This window comes from Acinonyx jubatus, chromosome B4 (assembly GCF_027475565.1).
Source record: "Acinonyx jubatus isolate Ajub_Pintada_27869175 chromosome B4, VMU_Ajub_asm_v1.0, whole genome shotgun sequence".
In the NCBI taxonomy this organism is placed as follows: Eukaryota; Metazoa; Chordata; class Mammalia; order Carnivora; family Felidae; genus Acinonyx; species Acinonyx jubatus.
The window spans coordinates 112288274-112305488 of NC_069387.1; the positions used below are offsets into that span (position 1 = coordinate 112288274).

The 17215-nt window shown below is 40.5% G+C and overlaps 1 protein-coding gene across 4 annotated transcripts in view; it reads right to left on the reverse strand.

Annotated features, from left to right (window-relative positions):
• EEA1 (early endosome antigen 1) overlaps window positions 1-17215 on the reverse strand; it is a 492836-nt gene that overhangs the window by 97419 nt on the left and 378202 nt on the right. Inside the window, exon 1 of one of the 4 annotated variants that reach the window (XM_027071108.2) lies at window positions 16582-16853. The exons of 2 other annotated variants lie outside the window; for them this stretch is intronic. In XM_027071108.2, coding sequence (XP_026926909.1) covers window positions 16582-16605 — 24 coding nt within the window. In that variant the 5' untranslated portion in view covers window positions 16606-16853. Of the gene's footprint in view, window positions 1-16581; window positions 16854-17215 lie in introns of those variants that run through there. One more of the 4 variants, XM_027071110.2, reaches the window with a different exon arrangement.

A 17215-nucleotide genomic window follows, 5' to 3' on the forward strand; every position in this document is an offset into this window, starting at 1 on the left:
TTATTAAAAATAAACAAATAATAAAAGAAGTAGTTCTGAAAGTGCTGGTACTTAAAGATCTCCAAACTATATTAAGTGAAAAAAATTCAAAGCCAATATGAAGACTATGATCATATCTGTATAATATTAAGGGATATATGCGTCAGAAAATTGTGGAAAAATACAAAGACACTATTACCAGTGTTCCCTAGGGAGGGGACCTTCTACTTTTCATTTCACACCTCCTGTATTCCTAATTCTAACTCCTGGCTGTCAGCTTCAAACTTCACATAAAATTTGTCTCTTAAGTCCTTCTTACTTGCTCTAAGTCTTCAACCTTGAAAATGGTCACTCTTTATTCTCATCTCCATTATAATTCTAACACCTTTAAACTTGTTTCATAATTCATTTTTGCTAATTACTTTTTTTTTTGTCCTGAAACTTCCTTCTTATTTCTCTGCCTTCTTAAAACAGAATATATCCTGAAGGAAGAAAGCTTACTCAGACTTTTGCAATAATATGACCTAGAAAACTTATGGTACCAATGACTTCACGGAAGCTTCTCTATCCATCATACAACCACATACAATAATAGTAAGCTTCTCAGGACATCTGGCTGGCTCAATCGGTAGAGTGTGTGACTCTTGATCTCGGGGTCATGAGTTCCAGCCCCGTGCTGGGTGGAGAGGTTACTTAAGATAAATAAATAAATAATTTTTAAAAATGGCAAGCTTCTTTGCCAACATACCACATTTAACTAACTCACTTTCATCAGCTTTCAACTGAGAACAATTCCTATTTTCTGAAATGTGAGCAATTCTACCTAACCTGGAACCATCCTACAACTTTAATGAGTAAGCAAATACAATCACTCATGTTGTTAAATTATTAATGCTAAATTGAGTGCAATTCCTATTCAATTTGTCTTTCAAAGGGGCTTCTAAGAGGCTATCCCCCGGTTGTATTTAATTTCAATCCTCTCCAAAATTTCCTAAGTACTAACACACAATATACTTCTGAATCCTAAGTCTTTCCTGCTAACATACTGACACGCAATACTACCCTATGCCAGAGACGGGTGTCAGAAGCATATATTTACCTAATGCAACTGGCTCCTATTTTCAGCAGCGCCTATTAAGTGTTCCAAAAGCAGAAGTCCACCTAAATCTAGGAATAGTGATTCAGAATACAGAAGCCAGAGTCTCACAGATCTGCATTCATTCCAGTTACCCACTAAGAAGCTTTGTAGATTTATTTAACTTCTCTAAGCCCCAAATTCCCATTTGTAAAGTGGAACTAATGTCAGCCTCACAGAACTGTTGTAAGAATTACACGAAATAATACACTTAAAATGTTTAAAACACTGCCTAGCATTTGGTAGATATACTGTACATAGTAGTCATTCATATCATTAAGACGAGAAATAAAGTTTAAAAGTTGGAAAAACATCTCAGAAATTATATTCCAATTGTATCACTTCATAGATGATGAAACTAGCCCTAGAAACTAAGCTTACTTGATTGACATCACTCTGGTAATGGTAAAGTTGCAATTAAAACAGGTTTCCCAGGTCCCAATTCAATATTCTCTCTACTAACCAAAATATTTCTTGGTCATCTGTCTGATCCCCATCAAGACAATTTCTCTAATCTCAACTTCTTCAAGGAAGAATTACAGGGACAGGACAAGATCACGGGTCCTTCCAGCTCTAAAATTCTCATTCCATGATTCATTTGAGTCCTAAACTGGCTAACTTAAAAGCACGTCCAGGGGCACCTGGGTGTTTGGTCAGTTAAGCTTCCAGCTCCTTTTTGGCTCAGGTCATGATCTCATGGCCCATGAGATCAATTCCCATGTGGGGCTCTGTGCTGATAGCAAGGAGCCTGCTTGGGATTCTCTCTCTCTTTCTCTCTGCTCCTCCCCTGTGCTCCCTCACTCTCTCTCAAAATAAACAGGAAGAAAAACACAGAAACAATCAACTATATTTCCAATCTCTATATACACTTTGCTTTCTTATGGACATTTTCAAAACTCTAAAACTTTTACCAGTTATTAATGGTTATGTGAAAGTAACATCTCTCAAAAGCAGCCAATCAAAAAGAAAAAGAAAAAGAAAAAGGCAGTCAAATCAGTAAGAGACTGAGACTATTAAAACTACAGATAAGTTATTAGTAACTAAATTGGGCTTACAGACATCATACAATTAAGTCAATATTAAGTAAAGGAGTAAAAGTATTTAATATCCAACATTTTTTAAATATCTAACATATAATCACAATTGAGCTATATATTTGAAGCAAATTTAGAGTATCAGGTGTTTTGATTCAAAAAATACAGATAGGCAGACACAAAAATATACCAAAATAGGGTTCAAAATCTAGTTTTAAGAAGAGGCCACTTTTCAGGGCACCTGGGTGGCTCAGTCGGATAGCGTCCAACTTCAGCTCAGGTCATGATCTCACAGTTCATGAGCTCGGGACCCACGTCAGGCTCTGCGCTGACAGCTCGGAGCCTGAAGCGTGCTTCAGATTCTGTGTCTCCCTCTCTCTCTGCCCTTACCCGACTCACACTGGTCTCTTTCTCTCAAAAATAAATAAACATTACAAAAATAAAAAGAAGAAGCCACTTTTCATTCTTTAAGTCTTAAAATCTGTTGAGGGAACTGGGAATGGTGCTGATAATAAAACCTCCCGAACAGAGCATCAGTGTGCCACACTCAAAATCCCAGCAAATGGTCTTGCATGGTACTTTAGAATATAACAAATTCTAATCTACTGACTACAGATTCCTTTTCTAAGAGATCTATAGAGGATCAGTTTAAAGAAGTAGAACACAAAGATAATAAAATTAAAATCCATCCTGAATATAATCATGTTTTATGACACAAAAATCTCTAAGACACACTATCCAAATAGCAGATGATTCATAATCTGGGCTCCCAAGGAAACAGATTCTGAGGCCCTGAAATCTACAAGCAGTTTTACTGGGCAGTGTTCCCAAGAACACCTGTACGGGCACAGGGGCAATATAACAGGGCAGAGAAAGCAGACGAACAGTACTAATCAGTAGCACAATTATAACAGTGGCCTTAGTTAATCCCACCAAGACTCCTAAAGCTGGATGGCCCTTCACAGAAGTCCCTAACCAAGGCAAGAGGAGGATTCTTTGTATTCTCCACATCAACCAGTAATGAAGTACAGGCTGTTTCCAGGAAAGGGACATAATCTTGGATCAGGCAGCTTCTTTCTGTTAGGGCAACTCCCAGAGAAGGATGCAGCCAAGAGCCATCGGCAGCCATGACTCCAGGCAGCTAGGGGAATGTGACTCCATCTTAAAGGAAGATCTAGGTGCTGCATCAAAGCATCTACTGCAATGAATGTCCCTTACTTGCATCTGAGATACTTATAAAGGGCTACACGCTGGGGGCAAGGAAGATCTCAGTAGAGAAGGGGACCTACTATCTTCTGGAAACTACTACATGGCAGTGCTGTGACAGTAACCTTACACAAGTTATCAAATTTTATCACTGAATTCTTGCTCTAAAGACAGGTTTTTTTTTTCCTTAGCAAAGATGCTAGAAAATAGGTTAAAAGTTATTTTGATTTGTTATATAACACTTAAAATGCTACCTCAGGGCTGCAAATGATCTGCAGACTCAAAATCTTGGTACTCTTTTGGTTTTCAAGTAACAGGCTTACCCTGAAAAGCACTTTAGAAACTGCCTAGGTGATGATGCCTCAGTGGACAGATAAGGAAAGTGAAGTCAAGAGAAACTCCATGATTTGCCTAAGATCACAATGACTGCAGAGATAGAGAACATGAACTCAAGTCTTCTGATTCAAATTCAGGGATTTCTCTAATTGCCCAGGTGCTTTTATACTCAAAAATTTAACAAAATCAAAATAACCCATGAATCTTATTGTAAAGCTCAGAGTATCCACTTCTAGATTATTTGCATTTTTAAAATGATGCAAGTAAGAAACTTGAATTTTATACTAAAAAAATGTCAATCGGTCATCTGCTAAATGAAATATTCTATCTTTCTATTAACAACAGCTAACATATAACCTCTATGACGGGCATAATGCCAAGCACTTTGTCTACACTATACCATTTAGTGCTTTTAACAATCCTTGAATAAAGTCAAAGGGATTGTTCCCATTTAGCTAAGGGGGGAAATACAGTTAAAGAAAGTTAAATAAATTGTCAGCTAAGCTTACAAATATAATAACACACTGGGGCGCCTGGGTGGCTCAGTCGGTTAAGTGTCCAACTTCGGCACAGGTCATGACCTCACAGTTCGCAAGTATGAGTCCCACATTGGGCTCTGTGTTGACAGCTCAAAGCCCCGAGCCTGCTTTGGATTCTCTGTCTCCCTCTCTCTCTCTCTCTCTCTCAAAAATAAACATTAAAAAATGTATTTTTTAAGGTAATAATGCATAAAGCTGGGATTCCATCTGACTTCAAAGCTTGTGCTCTTAATGTTAAACCATCCACAATGCTATAGCCCTGTTGCTTCTCAATTTTCCTTTTCTGATATATTCAAACTTCTATGATATACATGGTTTATTTTCATAACCAGAAACATATTTTACTATTTTTAAATATTTTTATTTTAAAACTAGATCATTGCTTCAAATATTTAAAAGGTACAAGCAGATATGAGGTTAAATTAAAAAAAATGTCTCCCAGGACAAAATAAATGCATACTTCCTTATCAGAGATCTGACTCAATATGATTTACCATTTAATCCATCTCACAAGACAATGTATTCTGTCATAGCACTGTATAAAGACAAAAATTCTTAATACATTTTCCAAATATTATTTAGCCAATAAAGTCCAAATAAAGTATCAATGAAACTCTAAAAACTTTATATTAGCATATTTATGTAAAACTTAGCCATAGTCTGATATTAAAAACTGAAATGACAGGGGAAAGGGTGGTTTTAAATTTCAACTACTGCTACAGTCCATGCAACACTTAAACAGATGTCAGTGCAACTAAATTATTCATGTTATTGTATTAAATATGTCAATCAATCATAGTACAGGCAATGGCCACGGTTCCATCCTAAAGTAAACTATCCTACCATAGTCCAGGTTGAGAATACAGTCCAAGACAGCCAGGTTATATGACCCCATGTCTACTGCCATGACAAAAGATGTGATCACCTGGACCAAACAGCAAATATTCACAAGCTAGCTAGCAGCCAATAACACGGCCGCGTGGCAAAAAAAAAGAAAGAAAGAAAAAAAGAAAAAAAAAGCACCCCAATACCAAGAATGAACTATGGCCGTGTGGCAAAAAAAAAAAAAAAAAAAGAAAAAAGGAAAAAAAAAAGCACCCCAATGCCAAGAATAAACTACTGCTGAGTTCCATGCTTATTAGGCCTTTGAACTGCAAACCATGAAGAAAAGTGATCAATTAGCCACATAAACTGGCACTAAATAGATAAACAGTGTAGTCAGGAGATAAAGTAAAAGTACATGAAAGACTTCAGCAAATTAAAGCTATAAACCAGCTAAGGTTTCAAAAGACCATAGACTCTGAGTATGTAGAAGCCATGAAGAAAGAAAAAAAAAAAACAAAACTAGAATACAGGGTAAGAAAATTAGCTGAGAGCAAAATCAAAAGTAGATAGATATAGGGGACACAAATATATGAAGAATTACTGAGTCCTTTAATAGCTCAACTCTAGAGTGATAATCTATAAAGCCCTGTCATGAAGTTCCGAATAGCACTGCCTTAGAGCCTTCAAAGCCTTCCAGTAAAAATGTCTGAGAGGCTCAGCACCATATTAAATGTTTGGTTTTGAAATTCTATGAAATTCCATCTTATTGCCAAGTGCATCCTTATAACCACTACTATGCTATTTTTGAGCTAAGCTGATGGATCCTTTATTCCTAGAACCAAATGAACTTAATCATAACTATTATCACTATTTCAGAGCCATGGTAAAGCTTATTTCTAGAAGAATGATATGTAAAATGTGTGTTTCATGATACCACTCTTAGAAGGAACAGTCTTAAGTATCATATGACCAACTCCACTTCCAGCCTCAGTTGACTAAACCATCAATGAACACCTTTGGCCAGCCAGAGACCTATGCACAACCCAACAAGAAAAGATGCTGAGGACATTTTAGTCTTCTCTTGGATTTTGGGAATTGAGACACTGAGTCAGTTGGCTACACAAAACTAAGGTGAAAAGTAAGTAGAACTGTGTGGTCAGATGACCATTTGGGGTCTTGAGCATACTGAGTAGGCAGCAATGAGGAGGATGCACACAGAGACACAATGATGCCAGTGGTCCATGAAAGAGTGAGGCAAAGAGAAAAACTCCCTCTGTCCCTGACATCATTCTCTTCAGACCCAACTGTATAGCAATTCTTATTCATGGATCACTTTGAAATTTTACAATAAATCCCCCTTTCAACTTAAACTGATTTGAGGAAGTTTATAATTCTTGAAAATAAAAATCATTAGGGGTACCTGGGTGGCTCAGTTGGTTAAGCAACTGAATTTGGCTTGGGTCATGATCTCACAGTTCATGGATTCAAGCCACACATCGGGCTCCACGCTGGCAGTGTGTGTGGAGCCTGCTTCGGATTCTCTGCTCTTTCTCTCTCTCTGCCCCTTCCCCCACTTGTGCTTTCTCTTTCTCTCTCTCTCTCTCTCTCTCTCAAAAAAAACAGGGGTCCCTGGGTGGCTCAGTCAGTTAAGCATCCGACTTCGGCTCAGGTCACAATCTCACGGTCTGTGAGTTCAGGCCTGCGTCGGGCTCTGTGCTGACAGCTCAGAGCCTGGATCCTGCTTCAGATTCTGTGTCTCCCTCTCTCTCTGCCCCTCCCCTGTTCATGCTCTGTCTCTCTCTGTCTCAAAAATAAACATTAAAAAAAATTTTTTTTAAACCTTTAAAATAAGATAAAACCATTTATTAGAACGTGGTCTAAGGATGACAAATTTCATTCATGCATTTAATATTAAGTTAGTTTCTGCTTCCTCTACTCTATATTCCTCGGAAGTAATCTGTGCTCCCTGCTTCTACTTCCTTACTTCCCAATTTATCCCTATGACTCTCCTGAAACTGAACTAGGTATGACTCAACTGTTCCATTCAGTGGACACTTCTCTGTCCTTATTTGACTTGACTTCTCTACAACATCTGTACGTATCTAATACTTGCCTCCACTTGTCTCCTGTGTGTTGGACCTATATTTCCACCTGCCTCGTGAACATCTCCACTGGGATGGCCATACCTCTAGTTCACATTCATCTTCCTCCCCAAACCTGCTCTTCTTCCTCCTCTACTCTTTACCTTAGTCCATTCCATCATCCTCTCAGTTACCCAAACTACTCACAAGCCCAAAAACCCTATCAATTTTACACCTTAATTTTCTTGAAAATCATTCTATTCTTTCTCTATCCCCAAAGCCATTGTCTAAATTCAAGCTTTAACCATCTTCTGAACTGAAAACTAGAGATCCAGAAATTCTGTTTCAATGGAAGAATCTGGATAAGAATTCCAAATGATTCTAATGTGCAGCAATTTTAGAAATAAAAAGTTATTATTCTCTAGCCAGTCTCTCCCCTAATGTAGCCATCCTCTCTACACAGCCACCAAGTAGTCAGAGTATGTTAGTGAAAAACCACCAAGCATCAAACACTAACTTAGAGCCTACCCACTAAAAAAGAAAACAAAATCCCCACCATAAGAGAGCTCAAGTCTAGTAGACAAATAGTCAAGTAAACAAATTACAAAAACAACATAAAAATTTTTCTAGAGACCTGAAGTATAATAGCTCTTAAATACTAAATGTGTACCGAATGCTAGATACTGTGGTGAGTGCTTCATGAACATTATTTCATTTAATCCTTCCACAACACTTGAGGTATATAAAATCCTCCATTTACAGATAAAGCAACTGGGTCTCAGAGAGCCTGAAATTTTGTGCAAGATCTCACCCTCATGAGTGGAGGAGCCCAGACCTTAAATGACAGTCTAATACCAAAAGCCTGTTCTCCTAATTAGTATGGGATGTTTTGGGAGAAGAGGAGGGAAAAAAAAAAAAAAAAAAGCAGGCAAGTAAGTCCCAGTGTCATCTGAATTGAGCAATGCCTACAAGTGATGGTAGGACACTGTGAGCAGAACGAAGCACTTCTACAGAGGTATGAAGGGATGAGAGAACAGGATAAACACAACTGGTGGGAAACACAACTGGTGAGAAAGGCAGGGGCAGAGCATGTGCAGTAGATGGAGATGAGTCTGAAATCCTATAAAGGGACCAGAGCATTGTGGGCCTTGTGTGCCAAAGTAAAAAGTTTGGACATCTCCTGTGGGCAGTGATTAGTCACCAACAGATTTTAGACAAAAGAGTGGTTTACCCAATTTACTTTTTATAAAGATTACCTGGAAAAAATATTTTTGGAGGGTTTTCCTTATTACAGATTTCATCATTTAAAAAATGCCAAGGCTCCTTATCGCCTATGGTATATAGACCAAAACTTTCCAGTCTCATCTCTTATAACTACCCCCATCCACATACAGAAATGTTCACAATTCCCCTAACGCTGTGCTCGGCTATTTCATGCTCTTGCGTTTGCCTGGCCCCCGTCTCTAAAGATGGCTTCTCTCCCTTGCTCCTCTTGGCCTGTCACTGCCAGTGTCTGTAAGGCCTTCAACAGTCTCCACCTACCCCTCCCCTCACAGAATTACTCTTTCTTTTGTGCTCACACTTCCTCTGTGTATCTATTAACACTTAGCACATTACATTGTGGGTTTTTTTAGTTTTTATTTATTTATTTTGTAAAAGGGAGAGCGCACATGAGCAGGGAAGGTCAGGGAGAGAGAGAGAGAGAGAGAGGAAGAGAGAGACAGAGAGACAGAAACAGAGACAGAGACAGAGACAGAGAGAGAGAGAATCCTAAGGAGGCTCTGCACTGTCAGCCCAGAGCCCGATGTGGGGCTCGAACTCACAAACTGTGAGATCATGACCTGAGCCTAAACTGAGAGTTGGAGGCTTAACCAACTGAGCCACCCAGGTGCCCCAACATCTTCCAAATTACTTTGTAATTATTTAAGTATCTGTCTCCCTCATTAAAACTCCGCAAGAATTTTTATCCCCAAGCCCAGCAATTTGCACAGAATAAATGCCCAATAGTATGATGAATGACTGTACACACATGTACACACACACATACACAAGGAGATTGATAAGAAAAGTGTTCCTTGAAGGAATCTGGAGTATATAGTAACAAAATACCAACATCAGCAATAGCTAACATTTATAGAGAGGTAGTTACTCTGTGCCAGATACTGTCAGAGACGTTTACGTGTATTAATTCAGTCCCCCCTCACAACAACCCTATGAGACAGGTACTATTATTATTAAGGAGACAGAGAAATCAAGTAACTTGCCCAAAGCTACTCAGCTAGTAACTAGGAAACAAATATCACCCTAGACAGTCTGGCTCGAGAGTTCAGACTGGTAACCACTAATTATACTGTCTCTTTAGCTCAAGCAAAAGACCACCAGGATAAGAAGAGAAAACTTAGTTCGAGCCCTGGTTCTTTTGTATCTCAATCGCTATTCTTAACACACTAAAAATAAATCTCCACAGAGAGAAAATAATACCACTTTTTAAAATGTGTTTCATAAATTAGTAGTAACTGCATCAAACTTAAATGTGTAACCAATCTAGGAAGCCTTCCCTAACATCTTTGTTTAGATCAGGTCCCTCTTGCTGTATGCTCTTGGGGCTCCCTGTGCTTTTCCTTCCTAAGACTCACCCACATGACCACATAGCTATGGGATTTTTGAACAGTTTCTCTTACACCAAGCTCCACGGGGGTTTATGTCTTTTACTCATCAGTGTGTCCACAACACACAGTGGGCCCACACTAGACATGTGAGGAAGAGATATGTTCAAAAGGTCTTCCTTATACATTACCTTTTTCTGCACACACTGTCGTCATTCTAATGTAAATTATAATTTCTGAGCGCCTAAAATATCAAAATCTCTCCTATCTCATCTCTACCTATACTCTTCTATGGTTTTAATCCATCACATGCAACACTGACAAATTACTCTTCCTTAAAACATTCCTCTCATACTCATTCCACAAACTTTTTAACTCCCAACTCTGTGCCTGAAGAAAGCCAGAATGTCATTCCAAAATATGCCAGGTTAGCATATTGATTATCTTTAATTAAAGGCACTAAAACAGCAGGTATAAGAACACTCTGACCCTCTTTTTTCTTTTTGAAAGCAAGAGATAAAACTCTCATGTGAAAGGCACCCTCGCTGTACCAGGAGGAAAAAAGATTTTCTCATCAGTAGACACAGAGAATTTGGAACTGAGAAATCTGTATAAACAAACCTCTTTAACTAACCTTTATCTTCTTGGCTACTTCTTCACCATTTACTACCCCTAACCCAAACCCACTGTCTTGTCAATTCTTCACAAACGTATTGTTTCTTTGTCTACAAGGTATAAACACCTGGTCTGGTCACTTCTTTGGGTCCTCATACTCTTGTGAAGCTTCTCATATACATGTAAACATTTAATAAAACTTGCATGCTTTTCTCCTGTTAGTCTGCCTTATGTCAGTTAAATTCTTAGGCCCAGCCAGACACACCCTAAGAAGGTAGAGGAAAATTTTGCCTGTCTTGCATACCAGATATATTTCACTGCTTAATAAAACCTTTTTTTTTTTTTTAGATTTTATTTTTGTAATCTCTACACCCAACATGGGCTCGAACTCACAACCCCAAGACCAAGTATTACATACTCTTACAACTGAGCCAGCCAGGCACCCCTGCTTAATAAAATCTTACTGATTTCATAATGCCTACAGAATAAAGTTCAAAATATCAGATTTGTCTGCTGAAATAAACAAGAAGAAAAGTTACCCCAGATCTGGATCCCCACTAAAAGATACAGGGCTCCTCAGAGAACTGGCTATTTTCAGGGCCAGGAAAGAGTAATGGATGAGCTTAGAATACACTGTTATACCAAACAGTAGCGAAGAGGTTAAAAAAAATTATTGGAGAATATCAAAAGAACACAGGGCCACCCTAATGGGCTCCCACTGTTCAAATCTGACACAATTAGAGCACCAAAATAATTAAGAACAGTGATGAGTTATAAACCATTTTTAAAAACTGAAATTAGTAAAGAAAAAAGGAAGCTGACAGAAAGGAAATGGAGAGGGAGGGAGAGAGGGAAGGAGGAATGGAAACCCAATGACCAATTGGTGAAGGAGAAGGGAATGCTGGAGTGGGAAAATCATCATTTTGCAGTCATTATGGTGAAGACTAGATAGGCAATGAACAACAAAGAATGAACAATGGATGCTAAATTTAAGGGAAATTTTTGATGAGCAAGATATTTGCAGGGTCTTATAAGTAGATGCCTACTAATGGCAAAAGAAGAAAGAACAGTATTACACAGTCAAAAATGGGCTACACCTTGACCTTTAACAAGGTAATCAAATCTAACAGCACCTACGGAGGACAGAAAGACACCCTGGGTCTCCAGATGTGAGGCAACATCTTCTAGGCAACATCCTGGCCAAGAATGCATAATCTCAATCTAATCACAAAAAAATATCACATAAACATAACATGAAGAACAGTGTAGGGGGAAAAAAGCAGGAGGGGATCTGTACTCTTCATAAATACAAACAAATGCTGTGGAAATGTTCCAGATAAAAAGAGACTATAGCAATATGACAACTAAATATAATACCTAATCCTAACTGGACCCTAAACTGGTGAGGGCAAAATGTTACAAAGGACATACCAGATCAACTGACAAAACTGGAATCATAGATAGTAACTGAACCAAAGTATATTTATGAAGTTGGCAACTATACAGTGGCTATGTAAATAAATATCCCTATTCTTCATTGAAGTATTCAGAGGTAAAAGACCATAACTGATCCTCAAATGAGTCAGAGAAGAAAAAAAAAAAAAAAGACACAGAAAAAGAAGAGAGAAGAAAGTCAGAAAAATGTTCCTTGTAGTGGCACCTAGGTGCTCAGTAGGTTAAGCATCTGACTCTTAATCTCAGCCCAGGTCATGATCTCACAGTTTGTGAGTTCAAGCCCCACATCTGAAAGCCTGCTTGGGATTCACTCTCTCTCCCTCTCTCTCTGCCCCTCCTCTGTCCTTTCTCTCTCTCTGTCTCAAAATAAATAAACTTGAAAAAAAAAATTTAAAAAGCTGTTCCTTGTTCCTATTATTTTATTCTTGCAACTTTTTGTAAGTTTGAAACTAGTTCCAAATAAAAAGTTTAAAGTTAAATATGTATTCAACTAAAACAGCACCACCCAATACATAGGGCTACAGAATAATTGAAATATGATTAGTACAAATTGAGCTTTGCTGTTAGTACAAAATACACACCACATTTCAGATACCTAGTTAAAAAGAGAGAGAGAGAATGTAAGATATATCATAATTTTTATATTGAATATTTTAGACACATGGTCAAAAGAAATATGTTTTAAAAATTAATTTCACCTCTTTTTACTTTATCTTTTTTCACCTCTTCTTACTTTAAATGTGGCTACTAGAAACTTCAAATTACATATGAAATTCACATTTGCATTGAACAGGGATGAGCTAGAAAAGTAAGCATCTCCACAATGGGGTGTCACACTATCTTTGTAAATTTCTCTCTCAATTTCTCTGTGCTGTAAACAGATCTCTTCTCTCTAAAAGTCACTTGGTGTAAGCTACTTGAGTGTAAGGACTGTATCTTATTCACTGTTGTATCCCCAGTTTCTAGCACATAGCCAAGTGTTACAAATATCTGCTTACTGAAAAGTAATATGTAAAGGAAGAAGGCAGGAAGAATGAACTCATTCCCATCTCTGCATCTTTACTTATACTGTAACTCCTTTCTAAAAAGAAACCTTCCTAAGACCTCTCCTACACACACACATTCTCCAAAACCCCACCTCATGCTCATTTTCTCCAAGGAGACTACCCACTCACACAGGATCATTCTGATCTTTCCTCTTCTGTACCACTACAGCCTTCAATGTCTGTACCAATTTCTCTGGCACTTAATCATATCCTTGAGGAAGAAGTTAAGTCTCATATTTTCCCAATATCTTCCACTGTGATTAGCAGAGTGCTAACCATATCAATTGAGTAGTAGTGGAAAGGGCAACAAGGTACCAGAAAAAGAGAAATGGATTGAGTTGGGAGAATCTGGCTCTTGGCTCAGTTTTGACATCTACTAACCGTGTTGCCCTTAGATAAATCACTTAATCTGTTTATACTTCCTCATTTTTAAAATCAAATAGACCTGCTGACCATAAAAGAAGCCTTTTATTTCTACAATTCTAGAATACTTAAGTCCATTTTTTTCTTTAGCAATGTTATTGGCATATACCAGCAAAAGGAAATCTAATACTCTAATTAAACCACTGTAAATTCCTTAAGAAAGAAATACCAACGAAGTTTACATACTGCCTAAAGTACTAAATGCTGATCATCTATCTCTCTGGTCATCAAGCACTTTATTATTTTTTTTAAGATTTTATTTTTAAGGAATCTCTATACCCAACGTGGAGCTCAAACCTACAACCCCAAGATCAAGAATTGCATATTCCACCAATTAAACCAGCCAGATGCCCTATGGTCATCAAGCACTTTAAATTCGTAATTCTCTTCAAAGGACCATTAAGCGAAATAGTCAATACATACATGCTGAAGCAACCATAAAAAGAATTTTTTTTCTAAATCAGACCCTTTCAAGCCTCAGAAAGACAACTTATAGTAAGCTAATGGAAACAAAAAAAGAAAAAGGAAGAAGAAAACAGAAACATTTTCTGTAAAGTACCCTGGGACCTTATTGGTGATGTTCAGTGACTCAGAGTTACAACTGACTGTAAGCACATTGTCTGTTTCTTCTTTAAAAATGCTTTTTAAAGGACACTATTCAGAAGAAAATAACAGCAGTTAAAATGAAAAGGTCATCTAAAAAGAGAACGCTAAAGCATGGAGACTATTTCAAACAAATCCCTAAATTAGCAACTTTCATCTTAATATCTTATCACCTCCGCTGAGAAATAAGATTATCAGGGTGGGGTAAAATAAAATGGTTGCCGTGTTACATAATTTAAAGATTCTAGTTATACTTGTTAGTGAATACCACCTGTGGAGTCAATAAAGTATATACTGTAGGAATATGCCCTCCTACCAGAAGTTTTCCTGATGGTCCCAACACCCTGACCCACAGTGGCACCCAGGGCACTCTGTAATTACTTTTAAATGGTCGACATCCTCTATCTGGCTGTGAGTTTTAAAGGGAGGACCCATTTATCAAGTGTTTCCCAGCCCCTTGCGTATGTCTGACATTTACTGACACTCAATAAATACACAGGGAACAAAAAGTAACTGAGAAACAATTCAAATTTTATACGTATAAAAGAGTATACATATTTAACACAGTGGTTCTCAATCAAGGGCAATTTTGTCTGTAGGGGAATATGGTAAAGTACGGAGATATTTTTGGTTGTCACGAGGGGAAAGGGAATGGGGGAAGGGTGCCACTGGTCTGAAGTGAGAAGCCCGGGATCCTGCTAAACATCTCAGAATTCAAAGGACAGCCCCCACAACAAAGAATTATCCAGTCACAAATGTCAATAATGCCTTGGTTAAGAAAGTCAGTCTTCAACTGACTTAGTCATATGTGATGATTCTATACCACATCTCAGTAAAAACCAGAACAAATTCCAATTTTGCAGTTTTAATTAAAACTTTGGTCACAGTTGATGTGTATGTATCAACACGTGGTCTTTATATAAAAATAGTCCTAATATGATGGTAATGCTTAACAACATTAAACCAAGAGTACTGGAAAGTATTCCATATTTCTGAAAACGAATCTATAAATGCCAGAATACTTTTTTTTTTAATTAATCTTTTTTTTTTAAAGTAATCTTTACATCGAACATGGGGCTCGAACTCACAACTTGAATCCAAGCTCAAGAGTCGCATGCTCCCCAGACTGAGCCAGCCAGGCAACCCTACCAGAAGCTGCTGGTAAGTCAGTAAACACTTTGTTTTATTTATAAACTTTAAAGCAGACCATAGGCAAACCAATTTTCAGATGTGGAACTACGACAGAAACACAATCTGAAGCATGAGCTAATCCGTTCCTCCAGGTCCCATAAAAGAAAAATCTCCAAGTACTACAAGCAAATCACGCACAGATGTCCTTACTATCGAACACAGGAACTGACGGCAAGGGTAAAGGGCATGCCCTTGCTACTGCCAAAATCATCAGCTTATCAAGATTTTAAAAGACTCTGACAAAACCACTGCAGAAAATCATCAAATGTCAATACAGGGTGGTAGATTCAAAAGTTAACTATTTCTCCCCCTGACGGATGACCAAGTTTCACATGACTTGAACATTTCACAAAGCTATGCAGGAGCCAAGAACACTCCCTTTCCATATAGTGGATGACTCAACTGTCTTTGGCACATTCCTTGGCTGAATACTACAAACGCACTAATTTCTTTTGTCCTTTGAACTAGTGAGGCTACTTCCCCAGCAACCATCTAATGAGTTTGGCCCCAACTTTTCAATCATTTACATTTTGTTGCACCCCCCCCCATCACTTTCAAAAAAAAAAAAAAAAAAGCTATCCAAAACAAAAACTTGAGTACAGTAACTCTTGTAGGAAAATATGCCCTATTATTATTCCAGGAACTGATTTCTAAACAACACACCTACAGCTTTCCAATGTTCTTATTTTTTATATCTTAAGGGTTTTTTGTTGTTTTTTTTTCCCCCAGATTTCCAATAGGGATAGTAGCACTGGCAGAAAGTGAAGGAGTATGCGTATATCATTGGATAAGGCTTACTGCGAATTTATTCTTGCAGAGCTCAAAAAGGGTCCTGGGCTGAGAGGGGGAAACGCATTTTTAATTGGGGGTTGGGGGGGGGTTCCAAGAGTGAGTAATATCTTCTTCCTCAGCTGACTTTGCCAGTAAGTGTCGGTACCACGATTGGGCCCGAGCTAGGCCGGGTTTAACCACATTACCCTGCAATACTGTCCAGCCGAGAGTGGCAGGTGCGTGCAAAGTTGGGGGGCGCGGTGGGCGCGAAGGATGCAGAGGCTGAGCAAGCCTCCCGCGATCTCCCACGGGGCGCTCTCCACCCGTCTGGACGCACTAACTCCCTTTGCGTTGCCATTCCCGGAGCTGGAAGGAACGCGCCGGCACCACACCCTCCCGCCCCGCCGCCCGTCGCACTGACAGCCCCGCGCGGGAGCGCGGCGCCGGGCCCGGGCGCGCGGGGCCGCCGGGGATTCGGCGCCGGCCCGGGCTCCGGCCTGCCGCCCCGCCGCCGCCGCCCCACCCGCCCTCCCTGCCCCCGCGGCCCGCCCCCGGAGAGGACGGCCGAGGCCTAACCGCCTCCCGGGGCTGCGGGGCCTACAGAAGGAAGGAGCCCGCGCTGAGGAGGGGCGTCCACGCCGCCGCCTGGGCTCCTCAGCTCGGCGGCGGCGCCCGCAGCCCCGGACTCGGGCTCTCCCGCTCACGTGCTGCCGGAAAGACGGTTTCACTCTCTTACCCTCTGCAAAATCCTCCTAAACATGGTTTAAACACCACCCGGGCCGCCGCGGTGACTCTCCGGACCTTACGCGGGACCACTCACTACTCGGGGGTGCGCGGGCGGGAGAGACTGAGCCGGGAAGGGACCGGGGAGGAGGTCGGGGCGAGGCGGTGGCGGCAGCCGCTCGGGCGGCCCCGACTTCCCCACAGGCGGCGAGAGGGAGCGCGCGCGAGCGAGAGACGAGGTAGCCAGCGAGCGCCCGCCCGCCGGCCGGGCCGCCCCCGTAACTGACAGCTGGGCGGACCCGCCCGTCGCGCCACGCCCTCCCGGCCTGTCCATCCGCGGGGGGCGGGGCCCTAAGGGGCCCGGCCCGGCCTGCGACCAATCCGAAGCGACGGCGGCGTGGGCGGCTGCGTGACGGACAGGCGGCAGGACGCTGGCGCCGCCGCTCCTTCCGGCGGGCAAGGGGACGCCGCGGCCGCCGAGCGCACGCCCGCGCTCCGTCAGAGGCCGTGCCCGCGCGCCGACCGCGTGCCCGCCGGGGAGGTGGATGGGGAGACCTGGGCCGCGGCCTGGGGTGGTCCCAGACCTCGGCGGGTGGAGGGGTTGCGAGGTGCGCCCCTGCGACCAAAACTCAGGCTGCTTCGTCAAA